The 26033-nt window shown below is 40.0% G+C and overlaps 1 protein-coding gene across 1 annotated transcript in view; it reads left to right on the top strand.

Annotated features, from left to right (window-relative positions):
- The window catches only part of LOC124995082 (cytosolic beta-glucosidase), a 108544-nt gene extending 82752 nt beyond the window's left edge, over positions 1 to 25792 (top strand). The window contains exon 5 of the mRNA XM_047567528.1: positions 25590 to 25792. Within this exon, the coding sequence (XP_047423484.1) occupies positions 25590 to 25792 (203 nt within the window). The remainder of the gene's footprint in view (positions 1 to 25589) is intronic.
- The last annotated feature ends 241 nt before the right edge of the window (positions 25793 to 26033 follow it).

Below are 26033 nucleotides of genomic sequence, written 5' to 3'. Positions count from 1 at the left end.
TCAGAGACTCTCATAGTGACATTTTTTAATGTAGGAAATTTTCAGTGGTGCATCTTCACATTTTAAAACATACTCATGGAATGTCATGTTTACATATTCCTCCATGAACTCTCACTAGAATTACATTATTATTACACAAAAAGCTAAAGTTTTAGGGTAATGAACTTCTTACAGTCTTTCTCAAAGCCCTCTGGTTAGCTTCCCTTCACTCACACAGTCATTTTCAGTGTAGGCAGGTTCCTAAAGGGATCCCTTTTACATGTGCTTATGGGAGAGACTTGTTCACATTTACACCATGTAGTCTTCTAGCCCAGGACACTTAGCTCAGTCTTGACCTCTTTCTGCTACCTTCAGCCAACACTGTGGGCAAACCACATATCCCATGACCCCTTGCATCAAGGTGTTCTTACCCATCAAGTAGCCCTTTTGGGAATGCTTAAACTTATCCATCTACTGACATCTGGTCCACCCAGTGGAAGTCCACATATTCTTGCACAGTAAGTTTTGGCACTACATCGTGTTTGCATAACACTTCCTGTCTTACCTCGGCCATCCTGCCTCTGCTTTTGATCCAGTATCTCTGCAGTACTGAGACTCTGAGGATCCCATTGCTCAGACCATCAGACAAGCAATGATCACAGTCTCTAACTTTGCAGAAGTGAAGGAGAAGAGTTGGGTTTCCTCCTCCAGAAAAGGGGATCTTTACTTCTCCATAAGCTGTAACAAGGTGACCTCTTTTCCCTCCTGAATCAGATCAGGTCTATTGGGCTTGATGGAGGTAGTGGTAGTGACCATTGTTATGGGTGATGAATTGTGGTCTTGAATGAAGCAAGCTCTGGGAAGGGACTGCCTTTTACTACTGGTAGTTCCTTAGATGGTAAGGGAGTCAGTACCTTTTGACCCTTACTATAACTGCTGCAGTAACATGATCTTCTCTTGCCCTTGACCCCATCCTGTCCTACAAATTTTGCCTAGAGAACAGCAAGAAGGCCTAAAAACTCTTAAGGTGATGAGTTTTTTTTTTGTTGTTGTTGTTTGTTTTTTCAGTTACAGACACATTTTTTTTTATTTTTTTTTATTATTGTACACAAATGGGATACATGTTGTTTCTCTATTTGTACATGGAGGTGATGAGTTTTATAAGTAGATTTTTAAGAACATTTTTCTCTCTTTGTCTGCCAAGTTTTCCCATCAGAATCGCACCCATTTGTCTGTCTGTTCCTAAATGTGGAATATTGACTGATGTCCTTCCCTCTCATACACTAAACATTTTCTGACTATTACCTGTGTGCCAAGATTCAAGTAGTAATAATAATAGGGACCATCTCTTGGTCTTTCTGTCATGCCTTTTATCAGGTGTCATATACCTACTACTGATAATTCTTAAAATAATACTTTAATGTGAGTATTATTCTTCATATGTGGAAATGGAAGCATAAAGATATTAGTAACTTTCTGAAGTGTTTACATCCAACAAATTTGTGAGTCACAACCTGTGTCTGATGGGGAATTCTACTACATTTACTTCAACATTTCTTTAAAAATAGGAATAAGGACATAGTTCTTGCCTTCAAAAAATTTACTATCTAGTTGGCCTGATTGTGACATTGCAATTTTTCTTTGGACTAACAGCACAATGTGTGTCTAAGAAATTATCATTTTTGAGTTAATTTTTGTGGTGTGGGAAGGTTCCTCAAAACACTGAGCTATTCATAATCCTGTCCTGTTCTCTCATGAAACTATTGTGGCCTTTCCTTCCACACTTTAGTGAAGCAGTTCTTGGAAGCACATCAATGACCTCTAACTGCCCAATAAAATGGAAATATTCCTGACTCCTCTATAACTTTACCTACAGCAGAATTAACATACTCACTTTTTTTCTTTTTGAAATAATTTCTTCCTTTAGCCTCTGACAGGCAACTTTTTGTCACTGTGATTGAAATACCTGATGAGAACAACGTAGAGGAAAAGAAATTTATTTTGGACTCAGTTTCAGAGGTTCAGTCCATGGTTGATCAACTGTATTGCTCTGGGCCTGAGGTGTAGCAGAACATCATGGCAGAAGGGCATGAAGGAGAAAAGCTGGTCAGCTCATGGCAGCCAGGAAGCAGAGAGTGTAAGGAACCAGGGGAGAAATATAATTCCCAAGGGGACACCCCCAGTGACCGCCATCCTCTAGCTGTTCCCTACCTTTTACAGTTACCAGTACAAAAATTCTTTCAAATTATTATTCCATCAAATGGATCAATCCCCTAATTAGGTTACAGCTCTCATAATCTAATCACTTTTTCTCTCAACATTTCTGCATTGTCTAATATGAGCTTTTCGTATCCAAACCGTTATAGCTTCCAAGTTCTGTTTAGTTATCAATCTTTTCATTTTCCTCCACTGGTAGCTTCTTCTCAGCTTCTGTGTGGTATTTTCCTCATCTCTCTGGCCTCTAGCTACTGAAATATACCAGGACTTAGTCTCTAGAAATGTTCTTTATTCATGATCACTCCCTGGATGGTCTCATCCAATTTCATGGCTTTAGATCACTCTCTATAACCTGACAATTCCCATTTATATAATGCCACTATAAACGGTTCCCTGAACTCCAGACTTGTATGTTCCACTACCTATCTAACATCTGCACTTGGATTCTTAATAGATACCTTAAATTTTAACATGTTCCTAAAGAACATGTTTTCTTGCATTTTTCTTTGCTCCAGTAAGTGACGATTCTAGTTACTCAGGTTAAGAACCATGGAGTTATTATTGACTATTCAATTTCTGTTATATCTCATGTTGATTCCTCTCAAATACATCCAGAATCCTCATGATCGCCATTGCTGCTACACCTAAGTCCATTTCACCACTATCTCATTTGGTTGGTGATAATGACCTCCTAGCATCTGCCTGCCTCACCCTTGCTTCCTAGCCATGCATTCTTCACATGTTAGCAAAGTCAGATCCTGTTATTTCTCTTCTAAAAACACTGTCAAGGCTTTCTCTCTCACTCAGAATAAGATCCAAAACCCTTGCTGTGGTCTCCAGGACCCTTGTCTGATCTAGTCCCTACTGGCTCCCTCCTTCTCTACCACTCTTCTGCTTATTTAAAACTAGCCTGACCTTCTTGATCCTCTGCATGTCAAAAATGCTTTCACTTGAAAGCCTTTGCAACATACTGTTCCCTCTGCCTGGAATGCTTTTTCTATTTCTTACTTATTGCTTCCTTTGTTGTTTATCTCTCAACTGGCTTGGTCAGTGAAGATTTCCTCAACCATTAGCTGCATAAACTAGCACCTTCTGACTATTTCTACTATTACTCTGATTTCATTATGTTGTCTGTCTGATATATACACATCTGTACTTGTTTAGTGACAGTTCCCTCCCAGTGATTCTCTGCTTGGTCCACTGGCATGACCCTGCAATTGGTGAAGTGCCTGACACTTGGTTGTTCTTGCTAAGTATTTGTTGACTTAGTGAATGAACAAATGAAGGATGCAAAATTGAGGTGAAACAAAGAGGATAACTTTGTTTTGTATTGTTGACTAGTTTTAACTGGACATAAATTTTAAATCCCCAGCAGGAAAGGCATCTCCTCTCTTCATCTTGACACAATAGTTTTGATTGTTTCCATCTTTGTAAGGAATAACCATGGAGCTGCTGAAATGCTGAGAAGCCCTGTGGACACTGGGCACTGGACGTCCATTTCTTCCTTGTGGCAGGGGGGATGTTGTGTTCCACATCTTCACTCCCACACTTTTCCATGATGGAAGCCACAGGTAACTGGTAGGTTCTCTCTTTGGCCCATGCATGTCTTCTCCTTCCACTCCACTCTGTGTGCACATTGGCACAGGCATTGTTACTTTTTCCTCATCTGTATTGTTCACCTGCTCATAGCTTGCAGATGAGCCTATTGTGGTACATGATTTGGAAGACAGATCTCGACTGTGCCTCTCAAATGTGAGCTAATGATGGCTATAGAGGCTGGTAATTTGGGAATATGATTCAGGTAGTGTGCATGAGGCACTTATTGTTCAGACTCGGGCTCTGTTTGAGGCTATCAGTTTTCATCTGTAGGGCTATGTGGAATTTAGGGCTCCAAGAGCCATTAAAAATGGCTTCTCTTCCTTTAGTCAGGGATATTTGCTGAGGCAATTGCACAATTAGTCTCTGAGGCTGTTGACAGGAAACAAGGGGACAGGGCTTTTTCTATAAACAGTTCTCATCATAATTTTCAGACTCTCATTCTTGGCATAGGATTTTAGTCTCACTTTTGCCTAAAATCAATACAGTTAAATTTGTCTGAGTCTAGTAAGATTATTTGTTTTTATCCCCCTCCCTTTTAATTCACATAGGGTGGGAGGAAAAGGATTTTATGGTTAGGCTGACAGAATGTCTGGATTGAGTACATTCCCAGAAAAGCAAAGCAAAGAAAGAAAAGAGAGAGAGAGAGAGAAAAAAGCCCTTACTTGGAAGAAGAAAGTTTATTTAGAACTGGAATGAACCTGTCTTTGAACATGATAAATACCATACTTTTCAAAGGTTTGTTATGGAATTGATTTCTTTCCATATGTTTCTGGAGGTTTAATTTGATTGGCATAGCAAAATATTGCTGTTTGATGTGGGAAAAATAATTTTTAAGGCACAGGACTATAGGTGTAAATTTTATTTGTGTTAATAATGTTGAATAAACTGCATTTAGGTATTGGGTTTATTCTTGGCTACTGTGCTACTACATAATTCGATTGTCCAGTTTTCAGACATGGATTTAAATCTTTACGCAGCTGGGAATTACCTAGTCATGTTGTATTTGCTTCTGTTTATAGAATAAGGAAAATGAACAAACTAAAGAAAAGATGCTATTTCAAAGTTTCCTTATATTTCTTTAAAATACAAAAATATTTCCATAGAAACTTGATAATGAGGAATAACTTCACTTTTTCTCTAAGTTGACTGGAGCAACAGGTCTGAAGGTATACAGTTTGGCTTCCTCATTCTACTAAACAAAGATGTAATACTTTTTCTGTTTTGCCTTTATATGATTTAACCTGTCCAAATCAACCTGTGTTTATTATTTTTAAAAGGTTAAATAATAATAACTTTATAATGCTATTATTTTTGATATTGACCTTGACAGCTGTAATTTTCAATCAATAATAATCTAGCATGTAATCCTTGAGGTGGTTATGGGATAGCCTTGTTTCAATAATGCTAAATGAATAGTGTTCATGTGCATGAAGGTTTGCCTAGAATCAGTGACAATTACAGTTAATTCAGGCAGAACTTCAATTTATTTTGGGGGGTGTATTCTGCTTCTTAGGCTAGCTGTTGTCCAACCCAATGGAGTTAAGACCACAAAGATTAAAGTATTCAGATACTTTGTTAGGTAGTATTCATAACTTTGTTATGAAGTGCTCATAGAATAATCTACCTGGGGTTCATGAGAAGTATATTTTTTTGTCTCGGCTTAATTCAATTCTTTTTTGTTCTATGGGTCTGTTATGGTTTGAATGTATCTATTTCCCTGACCCCCAATTCATGTAATGGAACTTAAGACCCAGTGCAGTGGTGTTAAGTGGGAAGGAAGCCGAAGGTCCCTCACCAGGCACCAAATGCCAATAACTTGCTATTGGGCTTCCCAGTCTCCAGATTTTAAGATCCCCTCCCAAAGAAGTAAATACTCATGAGCAGTACAGTTGACTGGTCAATACTCAGTCCAGCTGATTTTCATCAGCAATGATGGACATTTACTCAAGTACATGTATCAATGAACAAATCTCTATTGAATGACTGATACTGGGGGGCATAAAGTTACATGGAACCAGTTTTTCAAGGAGAATAAAGGAGAATAAAATAAAACTGATGAGGTAATTACTCCTGATAATTATCTAATGCTCAGATGAAAAGTTGCTTAGTTACATAGTAATAAAAACTCATAATAAAGTAAAAATTAAGGCCATTTGAGGGGAAGGAGTTGACTTTTAAGGAGAAGAGCCTGAATGAATTTGTTTATTCAGATCTGAGTAATAAAATCTGAGCAAATTTATTTTCTCTCCACCCACCTTTTAATATTATATTTCTTGGATTAAGGTGGGTTGTTGCACATAAATAAGTAGGGCAGTAAATAAACTATAGGTCAGAAGTGGATGAATTGCTACCTTATTTGAGACTCCTAAGTCCTGGGAATGTTCTATTATCCCCAATCCACAGATGAGGAAACTGAGGCCTGAATAGCTTGCTGAAGTCTGTGAACTGCTAAGTGTCATGCTGGGATTTGAGCTCAGGCAGCCTGGCTTAGAGTTTGTGGTCTGCTTTACTTCCCTGCCCGGCTTTTCCCTTATGACTGCCCCTGCCATGTTCCAGAAGGGAACTGTGGTTTCAGAGAGCTAGCTCCTCACTGCAAGTGTATTTCGCAGGGCTGCAATTAGCACACCAAATGAGCTCATTTACTAAACAGGCTCTGAGTAATTGGCCGATGGGGTTGGGGTGAATGGTGTCCTCAGGAGGGCTGTTTCCACAGCTTGACGCATCGGGCAGTCAGACCTGCCGTTGTTTATCCAGGACTGCACAGCCCAGCACGCTAATGCTGCAGGAAAATGGTGTCCTATTTAAAAACTCACACTGGATGAAGAGTCCTGGCTCTATCGTTCAGAAAGTCACACAAGGAACCCAGCATGGAGGGTTCTGTGTCGGCATGGAAGTGGAGGCCATGAGGGGCCAGAGTTCTCACCTTTCCCATATGGCTTTAAACCAGAGGACTGTGTCAGGGCTTTTCCCAGCCTAGAGCCTCCGAGAGAAGTGTGGCCTGGGAGGGACACACCCACGGGCCAAGTCACCGAGGATTACCGTGTGGTCTCTTCACCAGGATCCTAGATCCTCCCCACAGAGGAGGCTGCCACAGGCAGTTATTATTTGTCCCAGCTGACACAGCTTGTGGCCAGCACCTCTCTGTACCTCTCTGTGAAACTACTAAATGGGGCTAGCGATGGCGCCTACCTCATGGGGCTGTTGTGAGTGTTAAACGAGTTAACAAAAGTAAGGTTTGCAATAATAATAAATGCTGGTGAGCATGTGGGAAGAAAGAAGCATTTATACTTGGTGGAGCTGTAAGTTGGTGTAACCACTGTGGAAATCAGTAATGGAGGTTCTTCAGAACTAGACATGGAACCACCATATGACCCAGTTATACCACTCCCTGGTATTTATCCTAAAGAATTAAAGTCAGCATGCTATGGTGATCCATGTATGCCCGTGTTTATGGCAGTACAACTCATGATATGCAAGTTATGGAACCAGCCTAGTCCCCAACTGTGAAAGAATGGGTAAAGAAAATGTGGCAAATATATGCTATAGTTTTGGAAAGCCATGAAGAAAACCAAAATTATGTCATTTGCTGGTAACTAGATGGAACTGGAAAACATCGTGTTAAGTAAAATAAGCCCAACTCAGAAAGTCAAGGGTCATATGTTTTCACTCAAATGTGGAAGCTAGAGAGAAAAAAGGAGGAAAAAAGTGATTTTCAGAATTGTGACCAGTAGAGTAGGAGATGGGAATCGGGGAGAATGAGGAGAGGAAGAAAGTGAAGAGAATACTGGGCAATGAAATAGATCAATTGTTATGTGTATATGTAAATATAAAAAAAAACAATTTTGTATGATTATAAAGCAACAATAAAAATAAAATTAAAAAAAGGTTTGTAGAAGGGTGACAGGTTATAGTGGTCATTCAACACAGAAGCCATCATCAATATTATTTTGCCATGACTATTATTTATATCAGATCATGAAGTAGAATAAAATGGAATTTGGAAAGAGTTAAAGTTCTGATTCTTCCTTCCATGTCTTTTGGGATCCTGAGTAAGTCACTTGCTCTTTTGACTCAGTGTTCACATCTCAAATGAGGAAAACACCAACCTCATAGGGTAGCTTATAGGAATAACAAAATGATTAATGTCGGTAACATAGGCCAACTACGAAGCCTCATGTTTACTATCATCATTGATTCTCCAAACCTGGTCTTTCTGCTGAATTCTCTTTCTTTTCAATGCAAGTAGCATAGCACTAAGACTCAATTTCATCTTAAGTTCTTCTTCCCATCTAGTTGGTCTGTAAGATTGGATGAGGTCACTAGTTTCTGGCCCTCCTCCTATCTCATTGCAACTTCCCTGATACAAGGCATCAGCAGCCTCCTAATGGAACTCCTGACCTCCAGTCTCCAGTCTGGCAGAAGCATTGTACAAACCCAAGCTCCTCTGTCTCCTACTTAAACTCCCTATTGGCTTCTCATTGCCTTCAGCATAAAATTTCAATTTCTTAGCATGGCAAACAAGACATTCCATGATACGGTTTTTTACATATCCCTAAGGGTCACTCTTACCCTTCTGCTTTTACCAGTGCCTTGCGTCACAACAAATTAGACATGGCTCCCAGGATGTGTCTGTGATGGTTAATTTTGTGAGTCAACTGAGATATTTGGCTAAACATTCTGGGTGTATCTGTGAGGATATTTCTGGATGCGATTAATATTTGAATTATAGTCTGAGTAAACAGATTTCCTGCTCAGTGTGGGTGGCCTCATCCAGCCTATAGAAGGCATAAATGGAAAAACAAGTTGAGTAAAGGAGAATTTGCTCTCTCCCTGTCTTTGAGCAGGACATTCACCTTTCTTCTCCTGCCTTCAGACTTTAGACTGGACCTATACCATTTGCTACCCTGAGTCTCCAGCTTGCTGACCACAGATCTTGGAATTCTCCAGCCTCTGAAATCACAAGCCACTTCCTTAAAATCTACCTGCCATGGATAGGTAAATGGATAGGTCTCCCATTGGTCTTCTCTTGAGAATTCTCACTATTGCAGTGTCCCTATTTTCTCTTGTTCTTTCTGGCTTTACCCTTTTCATTATTTTCTCCCTTCCTTTCAAGATTCCAGCATCACATACTGTATAGCACCCTTGGGCGTTCCTTCACCCTCACTGATCTTGGCAGAGCACCCAGCATTTTCTCTGATCACATTATATCATAGTTGCTTCTTTATGTGTCCACCCCTTTATGGATGTGTTATTCAGTTTTCACTGCAGGAACCAAAATTTCTGACATGAACGACGTAAAGGAGGAAAGATTCCTTTTGGCTCAGGGTTTTAGAGGATTTATTTGCGGTCGGTTGTTTCCATTCCTTTGGATCTGAGGTGAGGCAGAACATGGTGGTGCAAGCGGGTAGCCAAGGAAAGCTGTTCATCTAGTGGCAGCCTGGAAGGAGAGTGGGGGACAGTGAGGAGGAAGGGACAGGGACAAATATAGTCCCCAAGGACATGCCCCAAATGAACTATTTCCTTCAATCATGACCTACCTGCCTACAATTACTTCCCAGTCATCCCAAACATTACTCCATCAAATAGATTAATCCACTGATGATCAAATTATTTCTTAAAAGCACCACCTCTAAACCTCTAACCTTGCCATATTGGGGACTGTGCTTTCAATACTTAGGTTTTTTAGGGGACAGTCTAGATCCAAATCACAATAATGGAGGAACCCCTTGAAGATTGGGGTCTCACTCTATTTGTTTCTACACTCCCAGTAGCTTAGAAGAAAATCAATGCATATTGTTCCCTTTAAAATATTTTTTAGTTGTAGATGAACACAATATCTTTATTTATTTACTTTTATGTGGTGCTGAGGATCAAACCCAGCACCTCACATGGATGAGGCAAGCACTCTGCCACTGAGCCCCAGCCCCAGCCCAATGCATATTGTTTTAATGAAAAAATAAATATTATACTTATCCCCCATAAGATGAGATAGTTGTCCTTTGAGAATTATCTGGAGTTTACTAATCCATTCCACTCTATAAGAGGAGACTATACTATAGATTTGTCAGCAAATGGTCTTGGGCAAAATGACACAGCCTCCTTGTGTCTCAGTTTTCTCATCTTTTAAAATGGGAGCAATAATAAAACCTACCTTAGGGGATTGTTGGAAAGAGCAAGTGAATTTTGCATATAAAACTCTTCAAACAGTGTTTGGCATCCTGTGAATACTCAGTAAATGTGATTTTCTACTGTTTAATTAGCTCCAAAATGGAGTCACTATCACCCTATTCTTCATTCAGGAAAGTTACTCTTGGCGGGTGTCTGTGAAATGGAGGGAGAGGTGGTCTGTGAGTTTCCTGATGTCAGGGAATTAGTGCATAAGAGAGTAGATGTATTAAAATCCCAACAAACCAATATGTACATGGCAAAACAATGGAGTCTGAAGACTTATGGAGTCCTGGCATGAGCCAGAGAAAACTAAAACTCTGGTGATTTCATTTCCTTTTTGTCTGATGGTTTTCTCTGCACTGCAGTTCACAATGAAATACAAGGGTGTCAGTGCCCATGCACATTCTCTAATCTTTCTTTTTTCTGTGGATGCCTCTTAGGAACATCTTGTCCTTTTAATACACAAACCTGTAAAGAATAACTGATATATGAAAGACCATAAGGTCGAAAAAAAAAAATAGAGTGTACTTGGACATACCACTGCCAGTCACGTATTGGTGCAGGGCATCTGCTGCAGCCACCTACAGTGCTGCGATCTAGAGTCTTTGAAAAAAAACAAGAAAAATGGAGAGAATAATGGCAATTCTACCTCCTAAGCAGGGCTGTGAACTCTCATAGGAATTAATCAGGGAATAGGAAAGATGGGGTCTGGGAAAGCATGTGGACTTTGGAGGCAGATGGTTGGATTTCAATCCCTTTTCTGTCACCTGTTTTCTTAATCACCTGGAGCACATTTACTTTCTCTGAACTTCATTTTCTGTGTCTATCTAAGGGACATAACAGCATCAGTCTTTTAGGGTTGTTGTGAACCATGTGGCTTTCAGCAATAAACAATAGCTGTTCTTTCTAGGTGCAAGGGAAGCATAAGATGCCGCCTTTGGTAATCCTCTGAGGTTCTCCTTGAGTTTGATAAAGCTTGAAGGATAATGACCTGGATACATGCTTGTTAAGGTCCCGGAGATAAAAACAGATTGGAGATACTTCTGATTGTGTAAATGGATGCTCCTCCTTCCCTCGATGCCTCCCTCCCTTTCCGTTTTTCACTCCCTTTCTTCCTTTCAATGCACTTGCCTGACAACAGCCCTCAGTTGAAGCAGCTCATCCTCATGGGTGCCTGAAGGCAGCATTGGCACCCCCAGGGAGCAACGGTACTGTCATCTTCAGTATGTCTCCAGGTCTACCATGTGATTTCATAGTTCATCTATCACTGTTGGTCCTACATTCTTTATTTTGAAGGCCAAGTATGACATAATGCTTCTAGGATACAATTTAAAGTCTTCTTTGATGTTGTACCAGAGGCTCAGGGGGAATAAGACAGAATCTTAGCAGGCCAGTCTCAGCCACTCTGTAATTCTGCATAATAATTAGGATAAGCCATCTTGTATAAATTCCATTCCTAACATCCTGAGAGGTTCCACTGTGTACTGTATTTGAGTACAGACATTTTTAAAAAAATGACTTCACAAAGATTGCTAGTTTGAAGAACCCTAAAGAGAGAGATTCTAGTGCCAGTGGACCTATAAAGAAGATCCATTTCAAACCAGTTGTGGAAAACTCTTAAACACGCCTTCTTCATGCATCAACTAATTAGAGACAGGGATGAAAACAGGACTGGGGACCTTAGAGGGTATCACAAGGCACAAGACCTTAGGAGACAGAGGCCAGTTCAAATGGCCTTGATATGGTGCACTTCTCTTTCAAAACTAGCTGGCAAATTCTTATTTATTTTTGAAATTTCTATTCAAATGTTTATTCCTCTGGAAAATTATTCCCTATCTTCCCAGAGGGTTAGGCTATTGTTGGTGCAGGGTCTTTCATAGCCCACATTCCTCCATATTCCCAAACTAATTCTCTTTTGGGCCTATCTTCCCAATGAGACCATTAACTCTGAGGGCAAAAACTTTGTGCTATTTATCTCTAGATGACCACACTTAGCCTGGAGTCTGGCACATAATAGATGCTCAATGGATATTTTCTAAGTGAATAATGAACAAACTGTGTTTCTCAAATATTTGGATTCATAGGGCTCACTTGTGAAGAAAAGCTATTCTTTGCCCCTGATATTATTGATAAATGAAGTCTGGCTTAAATTCATGTCAAATGTTTACATGTCTTTGCAGGGCTGCAGGGACTGAATTCCTTCCTTTCTTTTTGGGCAGACTGGAGAGTTTTGCATGTAATAATATTGGAATCCCCGAAGTTTAGGAGGAAAGTATTTCATGGTCCTCACTCCGAGGCCTACAAGGAATTTTATTTTCTGAATAAGTATTGATCGCAGCTTACAAAATACTGCAAACCCATATAATTAAAAAGAATGAGACCAGTCATCGGTGGGCAGTGCATGTCTAAGTGTGAGAGAAGACAAATTCTTCAGGTGCCTGCGATTTTATAATTGTACTTGCTTGGGAAGCTTATTAAAGGCTTGCAGGTGCAATGTTTCATCCAGAGTAGTGAACCTTTGAAAGATATGCATAATAAACAGAGTTTGAAATATGTTTTTATTCCTGGCCATATGGTCCTGTCTGAAGCTCTCCTGGATCTTTGGGTCAGTTCGTTGTTGAAAGATGGGCTTGCAAGGACCCACCTCTCCGAGCAGCTGTCAGAGCCCTATCAGAACGAATCTGCTTTTGCATGATTATTTATTTTATGTGGCTCTCTGAAATAATCCCAGCCTTGCTCAGGAGCTGAAATGTGCTGAGCAAAGTTTCTCCCCTGAACAGCTTGTGGCCATATCACCAAGCAGTGTCCTTCCTTGTCCTTAAAAAGCAGACTAGCGAGACTTGTACATTAGGCCAGGATAGGCAGTCTGGGTGAGGTGTGCCCACCTGGGCTTGAACTTGGTGCCAGCAATATGAAAATTTACACTGTAGCATTTTAAAGAGGTGTCACTGTTCTTTCTTCTTAACTCTCAGTTGCTTACTTTATCTCTCAACTCTCGGTAATTACAGGGGCTGCTGTACACAAGCATCTGAAGAGAATTTGTGGTGTCAGTGTGGGGAGAAAGATGCTAACACTTGCTCTCCCTTGTCATTACTGGAAGGTGGCATTGATGCCTCTGCTTTTTAAGGGGCATTTAATAAAATTTATTCAGCACTTATTGCATATGTATAGGAAATCACTAACTGCCAAGTGCCTTGGCCCTGGGGTCAATGGAACACAACAAAGTGGTCCCGACCCTGATATACAGAATGGGTACTGTGCAGGGGGTTGATCCAATTGGGAGAAAAGTAAGTCCCATACGCTTTCTTGTTTATTTGTAAAAGTTGAACCTGAAGTTGAATTTGACATCTTGGTGAACAGAAGTAATCTTGCTGCTGAGGAATTTCTTTTTCTCTACTCTTATGTGGCTGGCAGTATGTTTAATACCATAGTATGTCTATGTGTAGTTATTCATTTGTTTAAGCAATATCCATTGAGCACCTGTCCTTCATCAACCACTGGGCTAAGACTTGAGAGTGAAGGATCCACGTGATTCCTGCCTTCCTGGAGCTCTGTTGTAGTTTGGATTCGAATTATCTCCCAGAGTCTCATGAGTTGAAGGCTTGGTTCCAATTGTAGCAATGTTCAGAGGTGGGGCTTTTAGAAAATGATTTGATCACGAGAGCTTAGATCTTACCAGTGGATTAATCCATTTGATGGATTAATAAGTTGTATGAACTCCTTGGATGTGGTGGAAACTCCAGGCAGATGGGGCATTGTTAAAGGAAGTAGGTCACTGGGGGCAGGCTCTTGAGGACTCTATCTGGTCTCTCTGAGAAGTTTCCTTCCACCATGTCCTCTCACCATGATGTTCTCCCTCTGCTCAAGCCCAAAGCAATATAGCCAACAGTCTATGGAACCAAAATGAACCTTTCCTCTAAGTTGTTCATGTCAGGTATTTTGGTCACATGGATGAAAAGCTGACTAACAAAAGGAGAAGACAGACTTTGGAAAAAGAGTTACATGTTTCAGGCTGGGGTTGTAGCTTAGTGGTAGAGTGCTTCCTTAGCATGTGTGAAGCACTGGATTGGATTCTCAGCACCACATGAATAAATAAAGGCACTGTGTCCATCTACAACTAAAAATATTAAAAAAAAAAAAGAGTTACCTGACTCACACAGGTTACATAGAGGAAGTTAGGGGTACTGAGTGAATGAGCACTGTAGGGAAACCTGTATGTGTTCTTTGCTCTTATTGCCTATTTGCAGCTTAAGAGCAAAGACTAAATATTTTTTCCCTGTATGAGGATCACTCACCTAAAATAATAATATATATAGTAGTAAACCTTTAATCAAGTATTTATAAATGTAAGAGGAGAATGAAAGATAAAATTTAAGCAGGGAGTGTTAAGATTCATTATTATTATTATTTTTTTTTCAGTTTACACTTTGTTGAACTACAATTTGAAAGCCCTAAATCAGTTTCAGAGTAAAACTACATATTTTTCTTTGGTCCCCACTTTCAGTGTTTTCTTTCTTTCTTTCTTTATTTTTTTTTATTTGCTGAGGTAGCTATATTTTTGTTTCTAAACCTATAGATCCTAGAAATTAGTCTTTCTTATGAGTAAAGAAATATTTGACTGTTTTTTTTTTATTTTAAAGAGCTGCTCTTATGTGGTCATAGTTGGCAGAGACGAGATCTTTCTCTATGCAAGTAGATCAATATTCTTATGGACTAAAAGAAGATGTCTATGCCAAAACGTGTTGTTTGGGCTAGGGATAAGAGTGTAAGATGAAAGGTGTTTTCTCTCGGAGCATCTATATGGTGCCCTAAGGTACTCCAGAGACCCTGGAGTTGTTCTTCAAGTTTAATGCTGTGCTCCAGGGGAGAGCAATGGAGTTGTTCCTGAGCATCTAGAACTTTCCAAGTTAGCAGAAGTGCTGCCCAGAAATGCAGCCAAGGGCCACACGGGGGTTCAACACAGGGAATCACAGGCAAAAATCTGGTAGCAGCCACAGAGAGTGGGGAAAGCTTTGGGTAATGTCAGAAAGTGGGTCTTGAATCCGGCTGAGTGCTATGGAAAACAGGGTCAGCTTGGAGCACTCCGACATGCTCAGGTGTGGGGAATCAATGGCTATTGAATTCCTCATTGTTCATCCTGGAGATATGATTCTAAGACCAATACAAGAATAGTGATACCAGAGTTTCATTAAGAATGTATTAAGCTGTTTCTCCTTCCTTTCCTCCTTCACTTTTTATCTTCCTTTCCCTCTTCTTGTCCTCCATGTCTTTTTACCTTCCTTTCTCCATCATGACTTCAAACAAGTCCTTATTTGGCATCTACCCTGTGCTAGGTACCCTTCTTCAGGTGGAGCATATTGAAAGGACACGCAAGGAGTATTTTTCTCACGGGACTTTCAGTCTTCCAAAGGAGATGAACAAGAAATAAATAAATGAATAAACATATGCACAATACATTTTCATTTCATAATAATGATCACAAAACAGTAGTATAGGATGATATGAGAGAGAATGAGGTGTTTGGGACTAGGATTTTAAATTGCGCTTCAGAAAAGACCTCTTATAGGGGCGAATTTGAACTAAGACCTGAATAGCACAAAGTTCCATTAGGTAAAGATCTAGAGGAACAAACTGGACAGGTGGAAATGTTAGTATAAAGGCTTTAAGAAGAAATAGTATGCCAGTGTGCCTGGAAAATGGCCGGGAAAGGACAGGAAGATGTAGAGGGTGAGGCAGGGATTTGACCATATAAGGTCTTAAGCATCTAAGTTGGATTTTTATTCTTAGAAGACTTATGTTCCAGGTGCTTCTCCCATATCCATCCCTTCATGCTGTCCACATGGTCTGGCACTCCATGTGCTTCCCATGGTGACTTTGATTCTGCATGTCACTTACGATCCTTGTGTCTAGACTTGCAAACTTTCCATGTTATGCTGATGAAAAAATCATGGGCTTTGTAGTCAGATAGCCTTAGGTTTCATTCCTGAATTGTCCCTTCTAGTTGTGTGACTTTTTAAAACTATACCCATAGAAAGTGTACCCTGTCACTTTATCATGTCAAAACATGAGACATTTCTGTCCTTTTCTCAATCTCCCTTCCCACATTATCTTTAAATATTAGAATGCTATAAGACGTGCACCAAAGTTTTGTTTTCTAATTCTTCATTCAAAAATCATGATTTTTACTACCATCTCTGGGTCATTTCTCCAACATTATATCCCTATCTCAAATTCTACCTCAAGTCCCTTTTCTGTCTATCCAACTACTACTACCAATGGAGAGTTGTTTAACTCTTCATTTGGAGGTCAAAATAGCATCCTAAAATCATCACAACCAAGCTTAATCCATTATGTTCCCTGCCTTTCCTCTTAAGCTTGTCTATATCCAGTATCCCCTAATTCAGAGATTGAAAACATTATCAATTAAATTATGCTCACTTTGCTTTCTTATTTCCTTCATCCTGGATAGCCCAGTGAATTGCTGGTTTTGTCTGAGTGTATTTTGCATGTGTCTGGCTCTCTCCATCTTCTTATCCCACTCCAGACTCCCATCATCTCCTCTTGATTGACTGCAGTCACTCCTAAGTGTTCTCTCCAATTCCATTCTTGCTGAACTCAAATGTATCTTCACAAATATCAGAATCTTTAAAAAATGCAAATTAGTTAAAGTCACTCCCTCCCTTAAAATCCTTCAAGGATTTCCCATTGGTCCTTAAAACCTTTATCAGGACCTACATCTCTGTCTGAGTGTCGCCTGGGACCTTCCCCATCATTCTTTATTATCTATTTTCTTGTGTTAAGTTCCTTGCATGTGCTGTGAACATTTCACAAAGCTGAGTTTTCACACATGCCATTATTCTTCTTGGATCACTCTAGTCCTTCTTCTAGTATAGTGGACATCTGTCAAGTTCCCTGGGCTTCCCAGCACGTATCCAATATACTTGTTTCATACAAGTTTTGTCTCTCCAAGGGAGAAGATGAGATTTTTGGTTTCTTGGAGTGAGAGTTGCAGACATGTGATTCACCAGTCAGCCTCATTCCATGTGAGAATTTCATTCAAAGGTGAAGATCTGGGCTGAGGCAGAACTTCTTATTCTAGTGAGGATGGCAGCAGAGTCATTTAGGAATGGTGACTGGGAATGACAATGATTGCTATGGTCTAGTTTTTGATCTAGAAGTCACCAGAATGCTGATATCTACGGGGGTGGCAGGAAAGTTAGACTTTGGCAGCAACTTAAAATATGGGATTTGGTTCTCATTAGACCTTTAGAATTGAAGCAGTTTCTCCAACCAACCAGATTTGTGGTTGACTTTGAACACTGGCCCTGAAAACTTCATTGGAGCCTATTTCTTCAACCCAACCTTTTTAGTGCTTCATTGGCCAAGTCAGCTGCTGTTAAAATTGAGAAAGAACCTTGGCTGATAGGGTTAGGTAACTCTAACTCATCCTTGGGCTCTGGATTCTATTTCACTTCAGAAAATTGCTCCACTCTCTTTTGGTCCCACCCTGCTGATGAAGACAGATCTACCACAGAGTGCAAGCAAGACTCAGTACGGTGCTGTGACTTAGTCTGCAGCCTCTGCTGTTAACCTGCTAGGTTTCTATCTCAACCCTCCTTCTCAGTTGCTGCAGGAACTTTACCAGAACTAATCTTTCTGGGCATCAATTCTCTATTTCTGAAATGGGGACCATGACAGTATCTGTCTATCTTATAGGTTGATGGTAAAGATTGAAAGATTTGATGCATACATGAAACCCTTGAAATGGTATCCACATTTTCAATATGTGTTAGCTAACCTATTGTTTCTCATGGTTCCTTCTTCTTTCTTTTCATTCTGCTTTTTGCAGACTGTAATTAAAAGCTCACAGTGTGACAATGTGATTAAGATATGCCCTCACATAACCTATAATTGCAATGAAAGAGGACTTTTGTAAAACTTTGTTCACCTTTATATTTCCAATTGCTAGCATGACATGTATTTATTTAATAAAGACGGAATAGGTGTTACCACAGGGTCCTGGGAAAATTGAGTGATAGTGTCCCCATCCTAGCACATGGAAGCGGGGGAGCTTCAGCAACCCTGGTGCTCCTGGAAGCATCACCCTAAGTTCCACTTTTCTATTGGTTGTTTTTCATGACCCACAACTGACCACACCACAAAGTATAGCCCTGTCCAGGATTCTGCACTTTCCTGGATGTCCTGGTTTCTCTGGTTCTGAGCACTGGTGCTCAAAGCTGACTCTGCACCCTCTGAAGGGTGTTTGAAACCAGATGGGAGAAAGAGAAAAAAATGCTTCATTCATTACCCTCCCAGACTCCGAGAGAAATAAAACCAACAATGGCAGCCTTGAAGTAGTGTGTGTTAAGTGTTCATTAAGAATTAAGCATTATTCATAGAGCTTGATATCTACCTAGTTATTTAATACTCACTACAATCCCACAAGAAGACACTGTTACCCTCATTTTACAGAAAAGGAAAATAAGTCCCAGAGAGAAAGAAAGGAAGAAAAGGAGGGAAAGGAGGAAGGAAGGCAGCCTTTTTGACCAGAAAGAAGTTCCCTGGATGGGAAAAACTTTGGTTCTTATAAAACTTTTTTACTGGAGTGGAAATGACTGTACAAGAAGTATAGATGGAAAAATTATAGGAGATAACATGGACAGGTACCTATTCTCAGATCAGCTTTACAATTTAGATATTTTATATAATGCCTTCAACTCCTTGCTATTTGCAGTTTTCTCCCCAAAGTGTAATATAAGGAGTAGGAATAATACAGTTAATTAAGAAAACTACGCAGCTCATTTCTGGTTAATTGGCATTTTCCTATAAAATATTTAGAAATTAGCTTTTGGTATTCAAAGATTCTCTTTTCAGAGAGTCATAGCTTTTGCTGCCGAGAGTGTGCATCTGCAGGTGGGGCCTCCTGTGTTGGGACTATTTGCACATTTTCACAGATGCTGCCCAGCTACTGCTATTCAGCTGGAAGTATGTGTGGGGGCTTATTGTGCATATTCTATGTTTAGATCTTCCTGATGTTGTTTTATTTTATTTTTTTCCGAGGGAGGGAAAGCAGCCAGTGTGCCAGTTCTCTTGCAGGAATGGTTATCCAGCTGAAGACACTTTGCAATTGTAAAGACCCTGGTGCTTTTCAACCAAACTCAGAAACTCATTTTCAAAGTTAGTGTGGGGGGCAATTGCCAGAGAATCATCTTTGAGCTGTGTCCCCAGAAGGCTTTCTCTCATTGGCTTTGACAGACTTGGGGGGAAATTCTCTTAAGCTCCCGGTGAGATCAGGTGGGGATCTGCCAACTAGAGCTCAGTTGGCAACTGCTCTAAAAGAACATGGGGCATCAGTTTTCTGTGACTGCTGTAACAAATTACCACAAACCTGGTGACTTTAAACCACAGAAATATATTCTCTCACAGTCATGGAGGACAGAAATCCAAAATTAAAGTTACAGCAGGACTGGGCCTTTTGGGAAGCTATGGGAGAAATTTTGCTCTGTGTCGCTCATTTGGCTCCTGGTGGTTGCTGGCCATCGTTGGTGTTTCTTGAATTTCTGCTTGTGTTTCAGAGTCTTCTTCCTGATGTGTCTTCTCTCCTTTCCTTTCTCTTACAAGCATAGTCGTCCAATTTAGGGCTCACCATTATCCAGGGTGGTCATCTTGAGATCCTTAAACAAATTACATTTGCAGAGATCCTTTTTCAAATAAGGTCATGTTCACAGGTTTTGGATGGACAAATCCTTTGGGGGCCTCCATTTAACCCACCTCACAAGATGAACTGAGAGAATTTCTTCTGATCAATGGGAATAAAATCAGCCTTCAACAGAGCAGAGGGCTGAAAAGGAATTTCAGGTGGAACTTTTAAGCATCCAATATTTTCATATTCTTTTCATGCTGATCCATTTCTGAAAGGTAGTATGGCCTGGCTTAGATATAACTGTGTCCCTTAGCACAGGGCTTCTCTAGCTAGAACTCTTAGGAAGAGGAGTTGGAGACATTCTCCAACACACAAAAATCTCAAAAGAGATGCCTCTGTGTATAGAAACTATATTTAAAAACCACAGTGGACTGCCAAAGTATTTTCTGGGCCTGGGAGTTGGACACTTGATTAGGCATAAACATCACTCAGATATTTGACTAAAATAAGTTCTCAGGCACCAGCCTGATGTTGCCATAACAAAATGTCACACACCAGGTGATTCAAACAGCAGAAATCTATTTTCCCACAGTTCTAGAAGCAGCAAATCCAAGATCCAGGTGACCACCAATTCGGATCCTCCTGATGTCTCTCTCTTTGGATGACAGATCATTACCTTCCAGCTGTGTCTTCACTGGTCTTTCTTCTGTCCATGTGCATTCCTGGTCTCTATACCTCTTCTTACATTTTTACCTTGGATTCTTCATTTTTCTAAGGTGTGGCAAGATGAGGAAAGCTACAGAAACCCAGCATGCTTTGGGTATTGTGCTGTGGTCTGTGCTATCCCATTTAATCTTGACAGCAGTCCTAATAGGTATCAATGTCTCCATTGTGAGCTTGAGAAGAGAGACGCTCCTTTCAGCTAGGAACTGGTGTATCTGGCATTGAACTTGAGCCTGCAGAAGTTACCTTTCCAAGTATGCCCCTTCAATACACACACGTGTGTGTGTATATATATGTGTGTGTATGTGTATATGTATACATATGTGTATTTTAGTTGCAGATGGGCATAATACCTTTATTTTATTTTTAAATTTTTATGTAGTGTTGAGAATTGAACCCAATGCCTCACAAGTGCAAGGCAAGTGCTCTACCATTGAGCCACAATCCCAGCTACCCTTTCAGTTTTATGAATTCTTAAACTCTGAAGATGTTTAAAATGGGTATCTATGCATTAAGCACAACGAACTTGGTTATTGTATAATCTGAATGGCATTCTCGTAACTGAGAATTTTGTGAGTTTATTTCTGTTTCCATTAATTTCCTTTTTTTGATCATTTTCTACATTTGCCTGGTTATATTTATTTGATTATGTACAGTGATTATATTTTAAAATAATCTTAATAACAATTAGAAATTTTGGAATATAGATACTGCCATTCAAAACAAAATTGGATGTGCATATACCATGCACTTGGAGTACTACTGGTCTGGGTTCCAATCAATCCAAGTTTCACAATAGATGTTTGCTGACTTGATATGTCCCAACGACAAGCTTCCCCTGGACCACTCTCACCTACCCTGAGGGCTCATTCCTTCAGGGTTTTATATTTCTGAATATGGAATTTCATTCTAGACTTCCAACCTGGTGTGCTTCTGGGTTTAGACACGTATCCTTACCTCAGAAGAACAAAAACAGTTCAGATTTCTGAGGACTGGAAAATTCTATCAGGCAAAAGTAGCTTCCATGTCTATCACTCTCATTTTTCACTTCTGAGACTTGACCCAATGGTACCTGCTCAACTGTTAGCTTTCCATTGGTTTGAGATTTATTGAAAATATTTCATCTGGTGTGTTTTGTTTGTTTTCATTAGGAAGATTGTTCAAATAACGTAGCTTGCCATTACCTGGACATGGAAATCTGGAAGTCCATGCTTTTCTTCCTGCATGTTCCTGGGGCTTTATTACTCACATTTTTCTCATATTGCTGTAAGGCTACCTTTTGCACCATGTTGAGCCTCTCCTCTTATCTGGTCATGGGTTCACGTCTGTGGATCAGTACTTTGTCTGATGGCTTCATTGTCTTGGCACATTTGTGCATGTCCTACAGCATCCTAGAAAATCCTGTGGTCTACCTCTTAATAAATTGTGAGCAATAAACCCATTGACCCCTAGTTCCCAATTTCTAGACATTTGTAATTTAGTGGACACAGGCATAATTATGGCATTTCATAAACCAGTAACTTGAGAAGATTCCTCCGACTACCATGAATAATGAATTTCTAAATTAAGTGTGTGTGTGTTTGAGTGGTATGCATGTATGTAGTAAAGAATTTGATTTTCCCCTGTGAGTGGTTTGGCCCTTGCTCTCAGTTTCTGGGAGGTAATTCTTGCTGTAATTAGCAGGCATGTGTTTAGGATGGAGATAGCCACACCCAAAAGATCAACCATGTGATTTGGGTCTTTGGGTCACCAGCTCACCAGGAAACCAAGTTCGTCCACATAGCAATCAATCTATCAATCAATCATGTCTATGTAATGATGTCTCTGGTAAAAACTCTGGACAATGGAGCTCCGGTTTTCTTCCCTTGTTGGCATTGCTTTATTTGAATTGCCCCATGTCAGCACCTGTACAGAATGTGTCCTGACTCCTAGGGAGAGAACAATGAAACTTTGTTTAGAATTCCTCAGACTCTGCATCAGGAATCTATTTTTTTTTTTTTTTAGCTGATGTTCATCTCTACCTTCTCCTGTAACAATCATAACCCCGAGAATATCAGTTTTCAGTGAGTTCCATGAGTGCATCCAGCAAGTTACAAAAACCCAGGGTGATGTGGGGAGCCTCTTGAACTTGCAGGTGTTTTCAGAAGTGTGAGGGTGGTCTTATGGTTAAGCCCTCAACCTTTTCAGTTTGGCTAATTCTGGGCAGCGTGTGCTCATGCACGTGGGTGTGTTTGTGCACACGTGTGTCTGCGTGTGTGCCTGTGTAGAACACAACATTAGCATGGGATTCTAAATGAGAATAGCCCGGCTGAGGCAAGACTTCGCGATTTTTCTCCTTGCATCTTTGCATCCTGCTGGCTGTGAGACCCTTTCCACAGCCTCCCAGTTCACACCACACTCTGACTTGAAGATAAGTGCGTTTTTTATCCTCGCGTGCTGTGCTCCAAAGTTCTGTCGGTCTTTGTTGGGTTTGCTCCCAACCCTGGCTAAAGAAAGAAAGCAAACTCACAGAAGTGTTTTTCCCTGCCAAGATTTGGGACCTCATAAATCATGGTGGCTAGAAATGTGATGATGGTCTCTCTACATTCCCGAGGAGATTGGAGGAGGAGAAGCGTGCAGGTTCCAGGGTGGTTTTGTCATTTTTCCCAGCGGTGGTGTGGTGAGGATTCCAGCAGGCTAGTTTCTCAGCCCTAACTAGGTAATTCTCCACTCGAGTGTTCCTGCAGCGAAAGCGCAGAGACATCTACCAGTGTCACTCGGGCAGTTTAGAGCTTGCTGTTGAACTCCTGGCAGTTAACAATGAAATTGTCAAGATTTCCTTTTTGTTCCCTTCCAAGCAGGCAGGGCCTCATTTTTATCCCTTGGTTTCGCACATGAATCACTCCTTTTATGCGTGATCAGTGGAACTGTGTGTTTCCAGGAGCTGCCTGGCTATATACCTGGTGGGCTTTCTCCTTGGGTAGTAGTTCTGCAAATGAGGAAGAAAATATGCAGATTCTCAAGTATCCCCAGGTTGAATTACAAAGCCAAGTGAATTATTGTTTTCTAGCCTGGTATTTGGCTGTTTTGGTACTTAGATGTCATTCTGTCCTTAAAGTAGGTCTCTAAAAGTAAATTGTTAAATAAAATGATATTTCCAGATTATGAACAGAGAAGGGAGGAGACACACATGCACATGACAATAGATAGAAGAAGAAATAGCTAGTAAATAATTTTGATCCTGTAAAACTTCATGTGCATGAATGCTAAATTTTCCTTTTTGTTCCAGTAGTACTTTATTTAAAAAGAGTCAATCCAACTCGACTCAATTCCCCCACTTAGGGCATTTATAAGGTCCTCTCTAAGCAAAAAGCACCATGCACAAATGTGGAGGGGTTATGTGTCAATCAACCTGCCAGGGACTTTTTGTTTATATAATATCCTCAGTCAGAAAAACAAAAATCCCAAGATATGGAGACAAATGCACGCTTGCTAGAATATGGGTGCAGTGTTTCTAGGATACCCGAAAAATGCAAATTGATACCAAAAGAAAAATTGAAGAATGGATCTTGCTTTGTTGAAAGTTTAGCTAGATGAGTCACTTTGGTTGAAATCAGCCCCCAGTACAATTAAAATCTGATTTATTACATGAATGTTCATTTTCACTCAGCTTATTTAGGAATAGGGCCATCTTGTGAAACCAACCTGCCTTTCATTTAATTTCTACACTGAGAAATGGATATTAGTGTGTTGCATTGATTGAGTTTACTTATTCTGGTTTTAAAAAAGAAAATGTTCCATGCAAAGACTCACACAACCTCTGAGCTTTACTAAACTTAAAATACTAATAAAAAATGAGCTCAATTTCTTGACTAAAACAATGGAAATCATTGTAAAATTATTTAGAGAATTCTCCACACTGATGTGGAATACATGGATATGCTTAAAAAATTCACAAATGACATTATGTGGAACATCATGCTTATGAATATACACAGTGGGGGAGAGTTTTTTTTTTTTGTTATTAAAGGGCTTAAACATGACTCTATATACTGTAGAATGGAAGTTCCATCTTTCCTAGGTTCCTGGTGATATCTTAGCCCACAGTGAGATGGCATTCGGAGATAGGGCCTTTGGAGGTGATTCTATTGTGAGGACAGAATTGTCATGAATGAGATTAGTGACCACATCAGAAGAGCCATGAAGCAGTTCCCTTGCTCCTTCTACCACATGAGGACAAAAGCAGTCATCGATAAACCAAAAGACAAAATCTGCTACCACCCTGATTTAGGACTTCCCAGCCTTCTGAACTGTGATAAATAAATTTGTTGTTTATAAGTCACCCAGACTATGGTATTGGGTTGCAGTAACCGCACTGGACTGAGACAGGAGCCAGAGCAGTTTTGTACTTAGTCAAGGAGGCAGGTGTGGCTAGAGCTGTGTGCGGACCCTTTTCATTTTGGTGGTTCTGTTTCCAAAATTGTAAGACATAGCTTCGTCATGGGGATAGAAGTTGAGGTCTAGGACTCCCTCAGGCATGTTGCTGCTACCTCTTCCAACTCACCAGTGGATTTTCTGAGCTATTGGAGGCTATACTGAGATGCTAGGTAGTGTCTTTACTGAATACTCTCCTAGGTACCAGGGAAGAATGTGTGTGTGTATGTGTGTGTGAGAGAGAAAGAGAGAGAGAGAGAGAGAGAGAGAGAGAGTGTGTGCGTGTGTGTGTGTGTGTGTGTGTGTGCCAGAAATGTCATAGGTATTAAATAAGTGCACTGAGTAAATAAATGAATAAAACAAATGTTAAAATGAATAAATGGTTACATAATTAAAATAATATGTAATTTTAACTTCTTGAATGAAATCCTGTTTGGTTCAAGCAGAAAACTGGAAAAGGGGATTATTTTTTAAGTTCACAAATTAAAATTGTATATTTTTCAGTGTACAACATAATGCTTTGATACTATATATGTGTATGTGTGCATATCTGTGTGTACATATATGATTTATATATATAAATACATATGTGTGTATATATGTATGTATGTAAATACATACATACATTCACACACAGTGGAATGGCTATATCTGGCTAATTAACATATGCATTACTTCATGTGCCATTTTTTGTGGATAAAGAGGTGAGAGCAGGTTTGCTTATTCTTATTCCCATGGAGATCCCCAGCAGACCAGGAGAAGAAGACCCAGAGTACTCATTAGTGATTTTGCCTGTGTTCTCAAAACTTATCAAGAAATGGTAATTTTTCTTTTTTCAAACTTTCAGCTATCCATGTTGATAAAGTCAATCTTCAAGTGTATTGTGCCTGGTCCCTTCTGGATAACTTTGAATGGTGTGATGGATACAACTTACGGTTTGGTCTTTTTCATGTTGATTTTGAAGACCCAGCTAGACCTCGGGTCCCTTACACATCAGCCAAGGAGTATGCCAAGGTCATCCGAAGCAATGGCTTGGAGGGGCCTCCATAGAGATGGTGGCTGGGCAGTGTCCCCTGGATAGGACACTTCTGCTTCTGGAAAGGAAATCTGCTTCGGTGACAATCTCTCAGATGACCTCGGGTTGCCTCTGTACCCACTGATCTGTGATTATGAAGTCTGAATTTGTTATGCTTGGGAATGTATTTAATGACAGCCTCTATTTGTATATTGATTAATGAGGGTTTTAAAAAAGTAAAATAGAAAACCACTGAAATTGATTTTTACATTAAAA

The sequence above is a fragment of the Sciurus carolinensis genome, chromosome 10, assembly GCF_902686445.1.
Source record: "Sciurus carolinensis chromosome 10, mSciCar1.2, whole genome shotgun sequence".
Classification (NCBI taxonomy): Eukaryota; Metazoa; Chordata; class Mammalia; order Rodentia; family Sciuridae; genus Sciurus; species Sciurus carolinensis.
This window is presented reverse-complemented; position numbering and strand designations above follow the sequence as displayed.